General features: G+C 36.1%; 1 protein-coding gene across 1 annotated transcript in view; it reads left to right on the top strand.

Moving 5' to 3' along the window:
- Window positions 1-18736, top strand: part of LOC150083522 (core histone macro-H2A.1-like) — a 95090-nt gene that overhangs the window by 48587 nt on the left and 27767 nt on the right. Inside the window, exon 3 of the mRNA XM_090378517.1 lies at window positions 10383-10619. Within this exon, the coding sequence (XP_090234643.1) occupies window positions 10383-10619 (237 nt within the window). The remainder of the gene's footprint in view (window positions 1-10382; window positions 10620-18736) is intronic.

Genomic DNA, 18736 nt, shown 5'->3' with positions numbered 1-18736 from the left:
GAGTATTAATCAAGGGGAAAAAAAAATTGTTCGTTGGTATTAACAGTTTCCAAGCATGTGTTCATAACTGTAATTGCATTAAGCAAATCAGCCTATGAACACACACTTCTATAGAAGTATAAATTCATGGGCTATAAATTCACTTGCAAAATCCTCAGGCAAGAGGATTTTGCAAGTGTTTTTTGTTTGAGAATTTCTAAAGTCCCCTACAGCTTCAAATGAAAGGGACTTTAGAAATTCTTCTAATCATTGACAGAAATTGAACCTAGATCTCTCCAAATGAGTGGAAAATGTATTATGCCTACTAGGTTGCCATAGTGGGCCACATAGATTTGATATGAAAGATGCTAAAACTCCATGTTTATAAAATCCAGTCACTACATGAAATTAATCCAAATGACTAGCCAGTTGCGTTTCCAGTTACATGCTTCAAAAATTGGATAAAAAACTGAAGTTCCGGAACAGCATTTTGTTCTCGGGTGAGGCAGCTTTCCACATTAACAAGTCTACTAACTACAAGTACTGAATATGGGGATTGTGTGGCTTGATGCAGAATTGCATCATTGGGCTGTTTCTTCACCAAACAGTCAATCAACAGCAAAATCTATTTGGACATACTAGAAAAGTTTGTGTTACCACAAATCAGTGACAGAAAGTGATGCTGATTCTTACATCCACTTTCAAGAATAACATTGCACCACAGCAAAACCATGTGCATGGCTTTGCATGTTTGATCCCTGTCAACATACATCTTATGTGGAATTTGGAAGCAAATAACAAAATGAGAACATCTGGTGTAAGTCTTGTTTGATGTGCAAAAACTATATGACACAATTGGAGATTTGGCATTTTAAAAGACCTTTATATTTTTTATCTTAGAGATCTCCTTCCTGTTTTTTTATTAAAAATTATTATCCCATTGATTATTCCAAGTTCACATAGGATCCACCCTCTCTTGGTCATTTTTCCAAGAAGAGAGGGTACCTCAAGGATCAGTTTTAAGCGCTATATTTTTTGGCATCAAAATGAATTCCATCACAGAGCAACTTTCTCCAACTGCATATTTTCTCACTCATGTGACATGAAGTACAATGCAAAACAGCTGCAAAAAGCCATCAATTACCGTATCTAAACTCTTGGGCAATGCTTAATGGCTTCAGGTTCTCACTACAAAAGCCATTTGCATATATTTTTGTTGCAAGTGTGATCTTCATTCTGAACCTAAATTTAGGCTTGACAAAATGCTATTCCAGTAGTGAATGGAACTAGATTTCTGGGGCTCATGTTTGATAAAAAGTTAATTTTTATTCAACACATCAGTCAATTGCAAACAAATTGAACAATGGGTTTGAATATCATCCATGCATTCTCTTACTTTGGGATGCAGACAAATGCACCTTAATATGTCTCTCTCTGCACTTGTGTGATTTAAACTAGATTGCAGGTCCTAGATATGCCCATCAGCCAGAAACAGTGTACTTCAATGGCTGGGTCCCATCCACGATCAGGTGATTCATTTTACTACTGAAGCATTTTAAATGTCTCCTGCCCAGAGTGTCTATGTGGAAGCAAAGAAATGAGCCATTATCACTTCAATAGAAGTAGTTGTCTCTACAGTATGCTTTAAAACTGAAATCCCTGCCAGCCACTCCATTTGTTCATAATGGTATACAGTAAACCCCCGCTATTCGCGGTATCTGTATTCGCGGTTTCGCGTATTCGCGATCGCCGATTTAATATAAAATGAAACCTAAAAAATGTGAATTTTAAAGCGCCGTGAATATTTTCCGCCATAAAAAAACATGGGCGTGGCTAAAATTATCTTTCCCGGTCAAAACAGCGCTCAGTGGGTGGGGGAGAGGGGTGACAAAATCGCGAGCGTGGATGTTTCTCGCTAATCCTTGTTCAGTATGTGTTATGCGCTTGTCATGGAAGGTTTCGTCGTTTGCTTTTAATTTATATGCTTATAAATTGAATAAATTTATCAATTTATAAATTGATTTGCTTACAAAAATGATAAATCTACTGTTTTGCAGTGTAAAACGGACTTTTTCGAGTGTGTTAACGGAAGAAAGTGACTTTATTGTGGACAAGTTCTTTCTAACTCCTACAAAAATATGGCTAAAAATAACAAGAGAAATGTGAAAATATTAAAGAAGGTGATGACATTAGCGAATAAAATTGAGTTATTAGATAAAATTTCTAATGGTAAAAGTGTCTCCTCAGTGGCAAAACATTATAAAATCAATGAGTCAACGGTACGATCAATCAAGAAATCGGAAGGAAAAATCCACCGTAGTGTCCGTGAAAATGCGCTAATTGCTTCAAAAATTTGCTCTGTAACTCTTGATGTTAAATTAGAAAAAATAGAAAAAGCTTTAAACATGTGGATAGAAGACCGAACTCAAAATAAAATTCCGTTAAGTTCACTCATCATTCGTGAAAAGGCAAAACTCCTTTATCAACACTTGAGCGAAACTGGTGATAGCACTGGCGGGATAAGTTTTTTTGCTAGCAAAGGCATATTACATTTAATATTAAATTGTTTCTTATTTTCATTTCGATGCCATATGCTTGCATTTCACTATGTACTGTCTATGTACATAGTCATATTATGAAGGTACATATAATACATACATAGAAAAAATTTTAGACTAGTTTTTCTTATATATTTCATACTTTGGAACGGAACCCCTTTATTACTATGGGAGCCATAACTCAGTATTCGCGACATTTCTCAGGAACGTAACCCCCGCGAATAGCGGGGGTTTGCTGTATATGCATTTGTGGCTTCTGTGACTAAGCTTTGAAGGTATACTGTAATTCTAATGTATTTGCATCTGGTGTGCTGTTTGCCTAGTTGATAGAGACCAGGTAGATCCTTAAACTGTTATAATATAATTTCTTGAAATTAAAAAACTAATTCCTGCCTTTAATAACTGCTATCTGTCTGCTCATCATCTGACTTAGAATTCTGTGATCACTCCCTGCTTCCTATACTGTCAGCCCTATGATTTTCATCTGGTTCTTGGGTGGTGATCAAATGTGGAATATTCTTGCCCCAAATAATTCCCAAACATGCTGATACCAATAATAGTCATCAAGATTATTATAAATTTTGTTTTCCTTCCACTTGCTCCAATCAATTAGGAGTAAATTAAAATCACCATAATAAGATATTCACACTTGCTCGTCCATTCCATTTGCCCTTAGATGTTCTCCTCATATCTTCTGTTCTGTAGATTACTCCTACTTTCATTATACCTCTCCTTTGCACCACACCAATTCTATATTGAAATCCCTGCCTGTGTATAGTTTCTCAGTCTGTGAGAACATGTCAAACTCAGGCTGCTTTTGATAAGAAGTATGACACCATTACCCCCTTCTATCTTTCCTGGTTCCAAAATATATCGTATATACCATAGTGAAACTCATTGTCCCCTATTTCCAGGTGACACTACATTTCTGCTAGCTCTATTACGTCAGCTTTAGTTGCCCTACCCAGGAATTCATATTCACTCATTTTATTGATTACACTTCGTACATTACTGCATACACAGTTGAGAGTAAATATTGTATATTTTACCCTGACATATCCCTTGAAGTTATTTAAGTTTGTTTCTCTAGCATTAGCTTTACATTTATTTGAAACATCACTAAACATCTTTCCAATATTGGCTATTGTGGCAACAGACAAGAACTTTTGAAATGTGTGCAAGTTATTTTAATCCATGCCTTCAAGTAAATGCATATCTCTATTACCCCCCCCCCCATTATCAGTTTCCTTTAACCCTTATGGTATCCTTGATGATATTGGCACAAACCTTTGTTCAAACAAATTTAGGGGACTATTGGCAAGAGTCATTCAGGTCGCTGCTGATTTAGCTGCAGTGGCAAAGTCATTTTCTTGATCTCAGTATGGCTGCAAATACAGCAGATGCAAATATCAGATTTAAATTCTGGAAGATAATGTACCTTCTGCTGTACTTGGGAAAGGACTGGATGAGAATTACATCTCATCATTTATAAGGCCTGCAATGAACTTCAAGGATCTGTGTACATAATACATTACTGTTGGCAGAAGGTTTGTATGTGATCCAGGGATAACTCTATTGAGTGCAACTCTACAGTATATATACTACACTCAGAGGGAAATCTGCATGCATATTGTAATGTCTGGAAAGATGGTGACAGATCCACATTCATTTGTTATGAATATGAAATGGACAGTTCTGACTTAATATCCTGCCTTTTTGCCTATTTGTAAAATTGGCAAAAAGGCAGTGTTCAGCTCAGTGTGCTAAACAGAGTTGCAAGTAGGCAGATGATGGAGATTTCTCCAAGTTCTTAAGGGAGAAATCACATGCTTGGATGGTGGCAGTCTGGCATGTGTTATAAAGATTTTCCTACTGTGACTCTAAAATGAATTTCCATTTGAGAGTGGCCAGTGGTGTATTCGGGCTGGAACACACCGGAACGATGTTCCAGTACATTTTTTTCTAAATGTCATAATGGAAAATCATTAAATTTATACACCTAATATTATGAAACAATGGCATAATCAAAGGGGGGAGAGAAATAATATCTATTTTACCCATTGCTACTAAAAATATACAGTAATACCCCGAAGTTACGCGATAGGTGGGTCCGACGAAAATCGCGTAAGTCGAATTCGCGTAAGTCGGGGTACAACTTTGCATATAAATACATATAAATTTTGCTTAATTGGGACCAAGGACTAACAAAAACACTAGTTTAGAAGAAAAATATTAATAAAATTGCAGTTCTTTATACATATTAATACAAAATATGTATTAAAAAACAAATGACTTACGTTAAAAAGTTATTTCGATGTCGATGGCTTCATAAAATCTAACAAATTCGTCTGACGACACAGCGCGTTCTTTTTTTCACGCAGAATTTCTTCGTAGCAAGCTAATAATTTTTTTATTCCTTGCTTTGTAGCTATAACGCGTTCTTCGTTGGAGTCTATGTTTTCTAAAATTTTTAAGCCCTTTACAATTGAGCCCTTTTCAATTTTCAACCTGTCAAGTTTGCAATTGTCATGTGCTTTTCGCCGTTGCTTCATTTAGGCCTGTAGCACGTGCAATATCACATGGTCTTTCATTTCGCTCAAAGCGTTTCACAATTTCATATTTTTTTTCTCATCGACAGAGGCGGACTGGCAATAAGCCTTACCGGGTAAACCCCGGTGGGCCAGTGTGATTTTGGCCATAAACCATAGTATGAGGCCACTATAAATTTTCCCGGGTAAGAATTTTTGACCCAGTCCGCCTCTGTTTATCGATAATTGCTTTTCTTTTTCTCTCTGAATCTGCAGTGTCTTCACCAGGACGCTTCCTTTTCATTTTTAGGGAATAAAGCACAATTACAAAACGAGGAGGCACGCTTGATACGCATAAACAAAGCTGCGCGCATGTAGCAACTGAATAAACAACACCATAAAGGCAGAGATACACTATTAACACCTCACATTTCTAGGGGTTACTACCATAAAACAATAAAAATCCAGTTGCGTTTCTGCTAGTGGAATCTGTTATAAACTGGTAGTAAACTCGATCTAATTGCATTTGCGATTATACCGATAGCTGGAATTGTGTTGGTGTTTATGTTATTATGGTGAAAGTGTGTTTCCCCTTCACTGATATAAAAAACATAAAAGCAGCAAAGTTGAATTTTGTTCATCTTTCGCTCTCATTCTCCGCCGTCGCACCGTATATCGGTAACATATGAAAAACGACCTTGAAGATAGTGGGCGGCAGCGTTGCCAAACGAAAAAATCAGGAACCGCGTAACTCCGAGTTCGCGTAAGTCGGGGTAGCGTAAGTCGGGGTATTACTGTATATTAATTGTAATCTTTAAAATCAATAAATTTCTTTAAAAATTTATTTAAAAACAAAAATATAAATTTTGAAATGAAACTTGAACGTTTCTTACTAAAGTACAATGTGTTAGATAAAGAGATCCAATGAATGAGATATACTGTGATTGCATGTGAATATTGCATTTTGATTCACCATGAGCTGAACGCTAGAACTGGTTTTTCTATGAATTGTTAGTCTGAAGTCTGATTCAGTTACTGTACAGTCGATGTGGCATGATCATATAGTCTTTTGGAGAACGACATACAGATTTTGTTGTCATTCATATGTGTATTATATATTATAATATGTACATGTGAGTTTATAACTGATCTCTACTATTTAGATTAATTAATTAATTTATTACTGTTTCTTCTAAGGTAAAAAGTAATTTTTACAGGATTAAATATATAAATTTAAATTTACGTAGTTTCAGTATTTAAAAATTAAAAGAAGAAATTTTCATTAAATATAAAATGAACGAAAAATGCAAACAAACAACATTAAATAGATTTCTTGATTAAAAAAAAAACTGAAAACTGTGCAAGGAAATGTACTAACATGTGGAAATGATAACGACATGACCTCTTCTTTTCCATCAAGATGAGAGAAACAGTGACACAGAATTAAAATTTAATTGGACCCAGGTTTGGAATGCTGACATGTGAACTGAGAAGAAAAAAAGCATATCCTTGGCTTACATGTGACACCGGAAAATTAGGATGTTTGACTTGTGCTGCTGTAAAAAAATTAGGACTGTCTAAAACGCAGGGAGTTAGCATTTCAAAGGAATGGAGTGTGGTAGTGGTATCATCTTATAGTAAAGATAGAAGTGCACAACTGACATCTTTGCGTAAGAAAATTTATGAACATTCAAAAAGTACTTCACATATATACAGGCTGAAAAAATCTTGCAAACTGCAAATGAACAACATTTAGAAGCAGTAATTGATCAAATGAATGACTCTGAAATTTCTAGCACTTGTAAAGTTTTTAGAACTGCATATTATATTGCAAAACATGATCAACCGTATTCTGACATTTTGAGTTGTTACAAATTGAATGGCGCTGTTATTGCTCACGGTTTGCGTTCAAGATTAAGTGCTACTAATATAACAGAGCATGTTGCAAGGCAAATGAAATTAAAATTGTGCCAACAAATTGTGGACATACTTGGAAACTTATCAATTCTCATTGGTGAGTCTACCACTCTAAGCAAGAAATCTAGTCTACCACTCTAAGCAAGAAATCTGCTCTGATTATTTATTTAAAATGTGAAACCAATAAAATGAAAAATACACATTACTTGTTTCTTGATTTAATCAAATTGCCAGATCAAACAGCTTTCACAATAACAGTGTCTCTTAAAATGTCTTTAAAAATACGGATTTGACGACAATTATTTAAAACACTATTTAATTTCTTTTGCAAGTGATGGGGCAAGTGTTATGTTGCACAGAAAATCTAGAGTTGGAAATAAATTATTTGAAAAATATCCAAATTTGATCATATGGCATTGTTTAAACCATCAGCTTGAGTTATCAGTTGGAGATGCAATATCAGAAGTTCATGGAATTAACCATTTTAAAATATTTATGGACAGGCTGTACACTTTGTACAGTCAATCTCCAAAAAAACCAGAGAGAAATAGAAGCATTGGCAAAGAAATTAAAAGGATTGGATGGGTATTTAATGTAAGGTGGGTCGCCTAACCTTACATTAAATACCCAGCCTCTTTAGGGCCGTATCAGCAGTTTGGAAAAATTTTGAAAATGCCAGTAAAGATAACAACTGAAACAAAACTGAACAGCAGTCCATGTTCGACGGATTATATAAACTAATTTCATCCTGACAGTTTGTTCTAAATTTAGCACTGATGTACGATGTGTTGTTTGAGCTATCGGTTCTTTCAGAGTCATTGCAAAAAAGAGATACAACACAACAATAGTATATGCAGACATATTGATTCGTCATACAATTTGTTACTTGGAATTTTTAAAAGATCCTCAAAAAGGAAAAAAGTTAGAAGCCTCAGAATAATATTACTGAAAATAATTGAAAAAAATGCAATTATTTTCAGTAACATTAATGGACAATAACAAAGTAACATTAATTCATAGAAAGCAATTTCTAAACATTTATTATTAATAATATGAAGCACAGGCTGAGCATTAGTAGATTCTACTGAATTTACTGAAGGAGTTTCAACTTCAGACATAAAAAAAATAGTTGCGAATTCTTGAACCAAGCGAATGGCCATTTGAAATTGATCTTGGATTTGGTGAAAATGAAATAGAATATCTCTGTAAATGTTTTAATTTATCTTTCACAAAATGTTTGAATGCCTACAGGGATTATTCAGCTAATGGTGGTCGTAGCGTGCCCACAGATTTGGAACATTTAAAAACATATTCCAAAATTATAGCTTGCAGTTCTTCTGAATGCGAGCTTGGCTTCAGCAGTATGAATTTAATATCAACTGAGAAAAGATCCCATATTCTTGTCAAACGTGTGGCAAGACTACACGGTCCACCATTAGAATTATGGAATCCAAATTTTTATGTCCAAACTAATTGTTCTGCTGTTGACCAACAAACAAAAAGGGCAGTCGCATAAGAATATACGTAATCGATCCTGTATGAGGAATTTTTGATTATTCTGAACAGTATTTTTTATATTATTTTGGAGGTTTTTTATATATATATAAATATATATATATATATATATTTTATTTTATTTTTTTTTTTTGGTCATTGTTTTTTACTTTTGAAATTTTTATTTAATAGTTATAAATAAATACTGAACAAATATTCTAATCTTTGACTTTTGCAAATGAAAAAAGCATAGGTAACTATTTGTAGTTAATCGATGAGCGTTCCGGTACTATTTTTTTAGCAATACACCTCTGCAAGTGGCCTGGCAGGGATTTCATTATATAATTAGTGTGGTGAGTTAGTTGAAAGCAAAGGTATAATGAAAGTGACCAGAATATTGTGAAGATCATGATGAAAGTCTATAAAGGCAAATGGAATAGGCAAGCAATAAGCCAAGTGTGAATGTCTTATTATGGGTGATTTCAATTTTCCCCTAACTGATTGGAGCAAGTGGGAGGAAATCTCACCATGGGAAAACAAAATTTATAATAATCTAGATGACTATATTTGTATCAACATGTTAGAGAAAGTATTAGGGACAAGAATATTCCACACCTGATCATCACTCAAGAACCAGACAACATCATAGGGCTGACAATACAGGAAGCATTAGCAGGGAGGGATCACAGAATTCTAAGCTGGATGATGAGCAGACAGGTAACTACAGTAGAATTATGGTAGTTACCTTCAAAGCTTTGGTCACAAAAGCCATGAATGCATATGTACCATTGTGAAAATATAGCATGATTAGTAAATGGCTTATTGAAGTGTCCTCAGGCCCTTCATTAAGCTATTTACTGATATAGCAATGAAGAAATTCTTTATATAGAAGTTTTCTTTTCTTTTGTGGTGCCCTCAGGCCCATCAATAAGCCATTTACTGATATAGCAATGAAGAAATTCAATTTGTGAATTGGGGTCACATTTGCACGTCTCCAGTCTATGAGATTACAGTGTCTGGAGACTAGGCACCGGCGAGGTGATCTGATAGAGGTGTATAAAGCCTTGAATGGTTTGAGCATGCTCAATGTCGATGGGATTCTTCCTCTTGCTCAGAATAATCACCTGAGAGGGCATAAATTCAGATTGAGGAAAGACAGATGTAAGATAGATGTGCAGAAATTTGCCTTTAGCCAGCAGGTAGTTGGTTGGTGGAACAGACTTCCATCCCTTGTTGTGGAAGTTGATAGCCTAAATAAATTTAAGGCTCAGCTGGACAGGTATTTCAAATGAACAGAGGGGTGAAGTGGGCAGTTTTTTTTTTTTTTTTGGCTGATGCTGCCATAAGCTTGCCTTCTTGCATCATATGTCTCTACTAATGCTAATAGCAGTTTTCTTTTCTTTTATGGTAGTTATTACAAAGAACTTTGTAACTGTTTTTTTTTCTTTTATAGGCATTCTCAAGCCCTTCAATAAGCCATTTACTGATATAGCAATGAAGAAATTCTTTATATAAAGAATATGATATAATATATATATATATCATATGGTAGTTATTACAAAGAACTTTGTAACTGTTTTTATAGTAGTGCTGTGTTTAGCCTCTTTATCAAAAGTAATCTGCCAAAAATTCAGTAGAAATAACAATATATAACAGTAGCATAATGCTTATTGTGATTCCTTGTAAAGAAGTAAGTTTCAAAAATTTTTAAAGGCATGTGCAGCAGCTCTTTTACATTAGATCCATCCTAGCTTGAAGACAGCTATTACCCCGAAATTCTAAAATTGGTTGTTTTCATTTTATATGTATGAAATTATTTAATTAACATCCATAAATAACTTACTAACTTCAATATTATACAGTTTATAGCTTTATTAAGGATTACTTTAAATATTATTCCTTTTAGCTATTAAAAGGTGTTACCATTGCCTCTGGTGGTGTATTGCCAAAGATTCACCCAGAGTTACTTGCCAAGAAGAAAGGTGGAAAATTTGTTATGGCATCACCTCCACATTCAGGCCAAACATCATCTAGCACTACTATTGCTAAAAAATCTAAAATTTCTTCCCCTCCAAAGAAATCTCCTAAGAAAAATTCCCCAGCTGTTATTTCACCAAAGAGTAAGACTAAAGGAAAAGGAAAGGTTTGTGCTTTTTCATCCACTTCCTTTTGGTTATAACTGTTAACTTTTCATTATTTGTGTGTGTGTGTGTGTGTGTGTGTGTGTGTGTGTGTGTGTGTGTGTGTGTGTGTGTCTGTCAGATGATTGCCAATAAACAATTAATGGTTTTGAAAAGAGTGATACTACAGTATTTTTACATTCTCACTTTTATTATTAAATACAGTAAACCCTCACTAATCTGGATTAACTGGGGGAGAGGTCATCTGGATTAAGCAATAATCCAGATTAGTGAAGCAAAAGATAGCCCTAAAAGGCAAAAAAAACTTAAAACACAAATAAATGGAAAATTTAATGATATAAATTTAATGGTAGTGCTGATAAAAATAAATTTAAAAAATCACTGTAGAGCCTTTATTTAAAAACTATAAAAAGATAATACATTTACCCACTGATAGATGGATAAATTGTATTGTCTTTTTACATTTATCAGGTAGCGTTGGCATGCGATGCCAATGCCGCTTGATCGACACTTCTTTTGGCTTTTTTAATGTCTGGCTATTTGATGCACTGCTTTTATCACTCCCCACATCAAATTTTAAAGCAAATTTCTTATTAGATTCTTTTTGTTTTTTTATTATCTGACACAGCTTGTTGGCCAATACCAAATTCTTCAGCCAAATTTTTTTTTCACATAAAGTTGTTCAAGTTGTTCTATCACTTTGAGCTTGTTAATGATAGTTAAAGTAGTGGGTTTTCTTTTTTATTCCACTTTTTAATTCTTTAGAACACATAATTATATAAAATATGTCGACTTATGTACATATGTCTGAGTCGGACATCTGTCCGACTTAGAGTCAACAATGATACTGAACAACACGCAAGACAATGTAATGTATGTTCCGTCTCTCTGCGCAGTTAATCAGCGCACAGTCAGAGTTACTCATCTGACTTCCTAAATTCCATGTGTCTTTCAAAGTACTCAGCAAAGTGAACAGAATTTTTCATATTTCGATCTGGATTAACTGTAACCGGATTAGTGAGGGTTTCTTATCAAATGCAGCCTGAACACGACAAAAGCTTTCCCGGATTCAGACATTTCGTATGCTAGTATAGAATCTGTATGATGTGAAATAGTTGGAAGCAAAGGTATAATGAGAGTGGGAGTAATCTACAGGCCAAGTGTATGATGCGAGCCTCTACATGCAAATGGAATCTGCAAGTAAGCCTGAATGTCTTATTATGGATGATTTTAATTTGCCTCTAATTGATTGGAGCAAATGGGAAAGAAACTCCACATGGGGACAAATTTTAAATCAACTAGGTGATTGCTATTTGTATCAAAGTGTCAGGGAAAGTACTAGGGAAAAGAATACTCTAGACCTCATCATCACCCATGAACCAGATGACATAATAGAGCTGTAAGTACAGGAACCGGTAGCAGGAAGTGATCACAGAGTTCTGTTGTTATTTGGTTTTTAGGAGCATTAGCAACTAAGGCCATATTGCTCCGAGGATATGCGGTGGTCATTCCCTGACCTTTCTGTATTCTCCGTATTTGGTGGTCACAGGCTCGAACCCCGGTCTAATCAAGAAGCGTGCGTGCTACGCACTGCCCACCTGGCTATGGAGGCACCACGGAGTTCTATGGTGGATGATGAAGAGAGAGGTAGCAGTAGTTAAAGGCAAAGGAATGGGTTATAATTTCAGGAAAGGAAATTACGATGCCTTTAGGTGCTACATGGCCTCTATTAACTGGGTAGATATCTCGCAGAGAGCGAATACAATTGAATTATTGTATACCTTTTAAAACATTAATCACAGAAGCCTTGAATGCTTATATAACATTAAAAAAATACTCCACGAGGAGGATTCCAAGTTGGATGAATAATGAAGTTGCCCAATTACTTGAGCAGAAAAAGAAGGCACTTGGAAAAGTTATACATCAATAAAAAGTACTGAAGCTTATAACAGCTACAAATTGATCTGTAATAATCCCACTGAAAGGGTTAGGCTGGCAAAGACAGATTATGAGAAATTGCTGGCAAAGAGAGCAAAGAGGGGATAAAGAATTCTTCACATATATAAATGCAAATAAGAGAAGGACAAATCAGATCGGACCCTTACGTAATGGATGTGGGATAGTATTAGATACAAAAGCTGAAGTTGCAGATAAACTCAACAGTTACTTTGCATCAATATTTACAGAAGAAAAACCCTTCACATCAATAAGAAATTATGCGAGTGAAGTTGAAAAAAAATTTAATTAACAATGTTAAAATTTCACACATTTATTAAATCAAAAAACTTTCGAGCCTACAGGCTAGTAAGGCTCCTGAGGTTGATGGCATTTACCCTATAATCTTAAGGGAGGTGGCAAGTGGGTGCATTGAAACATTGAGGCTAATTATGAGAGCATCACTGAACTCGGGAGTGATTCCGTTGGATTGGAAAAGTGCCAACGTATCTCCAATACTTCGTAGCTGTTCTAAGAGTGAAGTGGGAAATTACCGGCTGGTTAGTCTAACTTCAGTAACAGGGAAAATCATGGAGACTATGAACAAGGGTGGAATTCAGGATCACTTATATAGAAATGGAATTCTGAAGGATACTCAGCATAGTTTTGTAAAGGGAAAATCATGTTTAACTAATCTGGTTAGCTTTCTGGTTTCGACAGATTCACTCAAGGGCTGGACTCGGGAATAATTGCGCCTCCGTAGCCAGGTGGTAAGGAGCAGCAGTGCGTAGCACACGCTTCTTGATTAAACTGGGGTTCGAGCCCGTCACCACCAAATACAGAGGATGCGGAAAGGTCAGGGATGACCACCGCATATCCACGGAGCAATATGGCCTTAGTTGCTAATGCTCCTAAAAACCAAATAACAAACAAACAAACAAACATGGAATAATTTCAACGTTTTATTTGGAGTTCAGAAAAGCATTTGACTCAGTCCCACATGAGCAGTTACTTTATAACCTGGAACAGATTGGAATCACAGGGAAAAACCTTAGATGGATAGCAGGGTTGTTTCAGGGCTGTAGGCAGAGGGGTGTGATAAATACATTGGTGTGCAAAACTTAATGACCAACACTATTTCTAAAGGTTACAACCACAAAATCACGGCGCCTCCGTAGCCAGGTGGGAAGGAGCAGCAGTGCGCAGCACACGCTTCTTGATTAGACCGGGGTTCGAGCCCGTCACCACCAAATACGGAGGATGCGGAAAGGTCAAGGAATGACGACCGCATATCCCGGAGCAATATGGCCTTAGTTGCTAATGCTCCTAAAAACCAACAAAACAAACAAACCACAAAATCAAACGAAACAGCCTGTGGCCATTTTCATAACTGTGGCCATTCATAGAAAGCTGGTGAACATGCAAAAATTTGAATTGTGATGAGAGGGCTCACATAAACAGATAAAAGCAGCAGTTCAACAGTTATGTGCAAATTACCGAATGGTGAGCACGATTGTTACAGATGTTCGATTGGTTTCATACAGTGCTACAGACAACGAAATTGCCAGAAGACATTACCTGGGGGTCTAATAATCGGGAAGGTCAAAGTGCGGGGAGCGTGGCTGCAGAGTTCGGTATCGCCCATAGCATCGTCTCACGTGGGATCAGCCTTCAGAATGACAGGTACAGCTGTTCGAAGGACCAGTGGTGGTCGTTCGTGAAAAACAACGCCCGGTGATGACCATTATATACTCCTACAGGCCAAGAGGGGCAGACAGTGGGATCCACTGCAAACCAGTTGCACAGAATGCAGAATATCGTGGTTTACTGTGGCCAGGCGACTCCACAAAGGTGGACTGTTTGCTCGACGGCCAGTACTCTGTGTCCCTTTAACACCTTCTCATCAGAGACGCCATTTACAGTGGTGCATCGAACACAAGGACTGGACAGCATCGCAATGGGGTAAGGTACTCTTTACTGATGAGAGTAGATTCAGTCTCAGCAGCGATTCTGGACGTCAGCTGATCTGGTGAGAGGTTGGCACACGGTATCACCCTGCAAACATCACCGAAGGGATCGATATGGCGGTCGAGGCGTTCTAGTCTGGGGAGGTATTATCTTGGATGGACGTACACAACTCCAGATACTGGAAGGCGATACTGTAACTGGTGCACGCTATTGTACTGAGGTAATCCTTCCCCATGTGTGTCTGTTCCGAGGTGCCATTGGCCCTGAGTTTGTGTTTATGGATGATAACGCCACACCCCATCACACTGCAGCTGTTGATATGCTTTTGAAAAGTGAGGACATTGTTTGTATGGATTGGCCTACCTGCACCCCTTCCCATCTAAATCCCATTGAACACATTTGGGAAGCTCTGGGGAGATGCCTAGCGGTACATCCACACTCACCAGAAAATGCTCACCAGCTGAAGGTGGTGCTGACAGAGGAATGGATGAGGTTACCACAAGAACTTATCAACAACATTGTTCTAAGTATTGACAGGCGGTGCAAAGCCTGCATCGACATTAGGGGTGGCCATATCTCCTACTGAGGACCACCTCTTCCCTTTGTTCCATCTTTGGCAGTGATGCATCTGGATCATGGCAGCCAGTGCTATGTTGCCATTTATGAAAAAAGTCCCACTGTACCGTTTTATTTCCGCCAAGCAGAGCTTCTTCAGAATGACCTAGATAGACTTCAGAGATTGTTAGAAAAATGGCAGCTATGCTTTAATCCAGCAAAGTGTGAAGTATTGCACCTGGGGAACAGTAACCCCAAAATAACTTATACACTTGGCGGAGTTGAACTAAAGCCGGTAGTAGAGGAAAGGGACTTGGGTGTTATGATACGGTCAGATATGAAGTTCTCCAAGCATTGTAGACTGGTTGCAAGGAGGGACCCATGGTATCCTATCGATGTTTTATTGAAAAATCACTAATAGAGATAAGGACATCATAATCCCGTTATATAAGGTTATTGTTAGACCACACTTGGAATACTGTGTTCAAGTATGGAGACTGCACCTAAAGAAAGGCATTGTTCTTCTTGAAAGGGTCCAAAGACTGGTAACTCACCTGGTGAGATCGGCAAAAGGGCGTCCATATGAAGAAAGACTTCGAATATGTGGGTTTCAGAGCTTGGAAACTAGGCACCTAAGAGGAGACTTAATTGAGGTGTTTAAGGCTCTGAGAGGCATAAGCAAAATGAATAAGGACGAATTTTCACTGTTATAAATGATTCTAGAACTAGGAGCCATAATTTTAAGTTACGGGGGGAGTTGTTTAGACTGGATTGCAGGAAGTTTTATTTTAGCCAGCAAGTTATAAATTACTGGAATAAGTTACCTACATGGGTGGTAGAGGCTGACAGTCTGGGGATTGGATAATTACCTAAGGGAGGAGGAAAATGCATAAGTTGTCTATTTCCTTTTCTCTTATTAATTATCAGTATTATTTTATTTTTATTCTTATCGTTTAAATTTATTTATTTATTTTTATTTTATTTTATTATTTTTTATTTTTTTTGGGCTATTGCAGCATAAGCACCATGTGGCCAATATTATATGAGATATAATGAAATATTATTATAGAATATTTCATAGGCTATGATTCGGTGCACTTCTAAGGTGGTACTTCTACACACTTTCATATTCCTTGTCAGTCTTCCTAATTTCAGATCATCTCTTTTTGTCCTCTGGCTTAAAATCTCTCTCTGCTCCATTCTGCCAAATTCATTGCTTGCTTCAATTCTTCTTCCAACTCCACTAATCACATGGAACTTTTCAACTTCCTTTCTTTGAAATTTGACTATCTCCAGTCTAACTTTCATAGCAGTAGGGTAATTTTCCTTGGTGATTTTAATGTTCACAACTCGTTTTCTAGTTTGTGGGCCCAGCTTGTTAACATGTCAAGGCTTTTTCAATTTCTAATAATAATAATTTTTCTATTTCTAATAATAATAATATACCAGACAATTCTAACCAACACACCTAACACACTTGATCTTTTTCTCCAGCAGCCATTCAAAGTATACAGCCAATGTTAGTGATCCTGTGGGCACTTCAGATCACAACTTGGTGGTGGTCTCTTCTCTTAGTCTTTTTCTCTCTCTCATGACCATTCCCAGCCTTGTGTTGTTTGACATTACAAGAATGCAAAATGGGATGATCTATATGATTTCTGCTCTTCTTTTCCTTGGTTATTCACTGTTTTGACATTCACATTCTCTCAGATTGTGTCAGTGAAATTATTCTAGCACTAATGAAATCCTGTATTTTGCATTCCACCATAAAAATCATGGTTTTCAAATAAATGTTCTTCTGAATTGATACCTGTAATTCCTCTGCACTCTTCAAAACCACTTTGAACATGTACTGTAAATAGTCAGCATCCATTCACTGTTCTGGAGCAACCTTCCTTCCCATGTATTTTCCATGACTACAATCTATAGAAATTTAAATCTAGTATCAAGAAGTATCTTCTGTCTTCTCAGTCTTCAAACCCCTGCATGGTACTAGGTATTATAGGTTCAGTTACCTTTCATGTTTGGAGGTTTCATTAAAACATCCCATCTTTGGAAAGGTTACTCATGGCTCATACAGGCATGCAGTGATTTTTATATCTATTAAAGATATAAAAATCACTCCAGTATTTTAAAGAATTTTTGAAATTGACAATTTGCCTGACTCAAGGATTTTTCCAGACTTTTTTTTTTTTTTTAATACACTTTTTTGCAAATCAGATAAGTGGACTTTTGAAGTAGATCAAATTCAGTGCAGAAATAAGAATTTAAAGTTGATAGAGTGGTACAGAAATTCTTCAATGAATTTGCTCCTCCATTTGAGCTGGAGCTTTAGTCCAAAATTTATATGAAGAGAGAGGGAAAACAGATTCACCACAGACATTTCTTTTTCCATTCTGTTTCAGAATTTGTCAGATCTCTCTTTATTCTATTTTAATGAAATTTAGAATGATTCAACAAATGTTTCTAAAAGAATGAAGTATAAAATTTTGGGAAAATCCATTTAATTAGGAATAAACCTGCTACATGTGAACAAATGGACTTGCTAAAATCAATAGGTGTTTATACATTTGTGAATGGGCCTAAAAATCTGAAGTTGCAATTGGAACATTTACTGATCACTTTTTGACAGAAAGAGAATATTTCTAGTTTATGAGATTATAAAATGTTTGTAGTAAATTTGCTTCCCACACATGTAAAATGTTGAACTAATTATTTATGATTGAGGTGTAGCATCATAACAAGATATTTAAGTAAAGCCATTAAAAAATATTCATGCAGAATTGACAAGTAGAATTCTTTGTACCACCGTCTCTTGTTTAACAAGTTGCACAAAATTCACACTGCTGCTTGAACTGACTGGATGTTGATGATGGAAGAAACTTATGAAGCCTTTGAATTCAGTACTGTGGAAGTCAGTTATTGTTTCTTTCCACTAATCTAATCCCAGCCCAAATCTTCATGAAAGGTTTAATGAAATGATGTAGGAAAGCTAAATATTTATTACAATGTATATTGTGTATGGCTTCTCCTTTTGTACATTGCAATTTTTTAAATAGCCCAAAGAAACAGTTAACAAATGGATGTAAGTGGCAGAAAGTTCATGGATAATTAAATGTTCCAAAAATGATTAGAAATCACTATTCCAGTAATTTGTTTATTCTAATTTTTAACATTTTCTGCATCTGATGTATATAACCATCAAACAGTGCATCAAATCATTCTTAAGTGATGTGCTGTTACTGCATATTACTGCATATGGGCAATCATTCTTAAGTGGTCATAAATAAGTTCTGAAAGTCAAAACACATGAAATTAACAACTGTTTGATTCTGATTGATAAAGCTATAAACAAAAACCAAGCAGCACTTGGTTTTTGTTTATAGCTTTGTACACAGTTTTATTTGTTTTTTCTTTCATTAAAATTAGTCTATGTACAGGGAATAAACTTTTGATAAAATTGAGATTTGTTCTGATTTACAGCTCAGCCCAAAGATAAGTGTTCACTTTTAGTTATGAATTTACGGAATGTTGTTTCTCACATTCTGAAAATTATATCATGTTGAATGCACTCTTTCAATGTGCCCATTAACACATTTGCAGTAGCAACTGTGTTAATGGGCACATTTTTAGTGTGACTTCACTCTGAGTTTTAGTCACA

The sequence above is a fragment of the Mastigoproctus giganteus genome, chromosome 7 (assembly GCF_048544385.1).
Source record: "Mastigoproctus giganteus isolate SK-2022 chromosome 7, ASM4854438v1, whole genome shotgun sequence".
Taxonomy (NCBI): domain Eukaryota; kingdom Metazoa; phylum Arthropoda; class Arachnida; order Uropygi; family Thelyphonidae; genus Mastigoproctus; species Mastigoproctus giganteus.
Note: the sequence above shows the minus strand (reverse complement) of the source record. Positions and strands in the feature narration are given on the sequence as shown.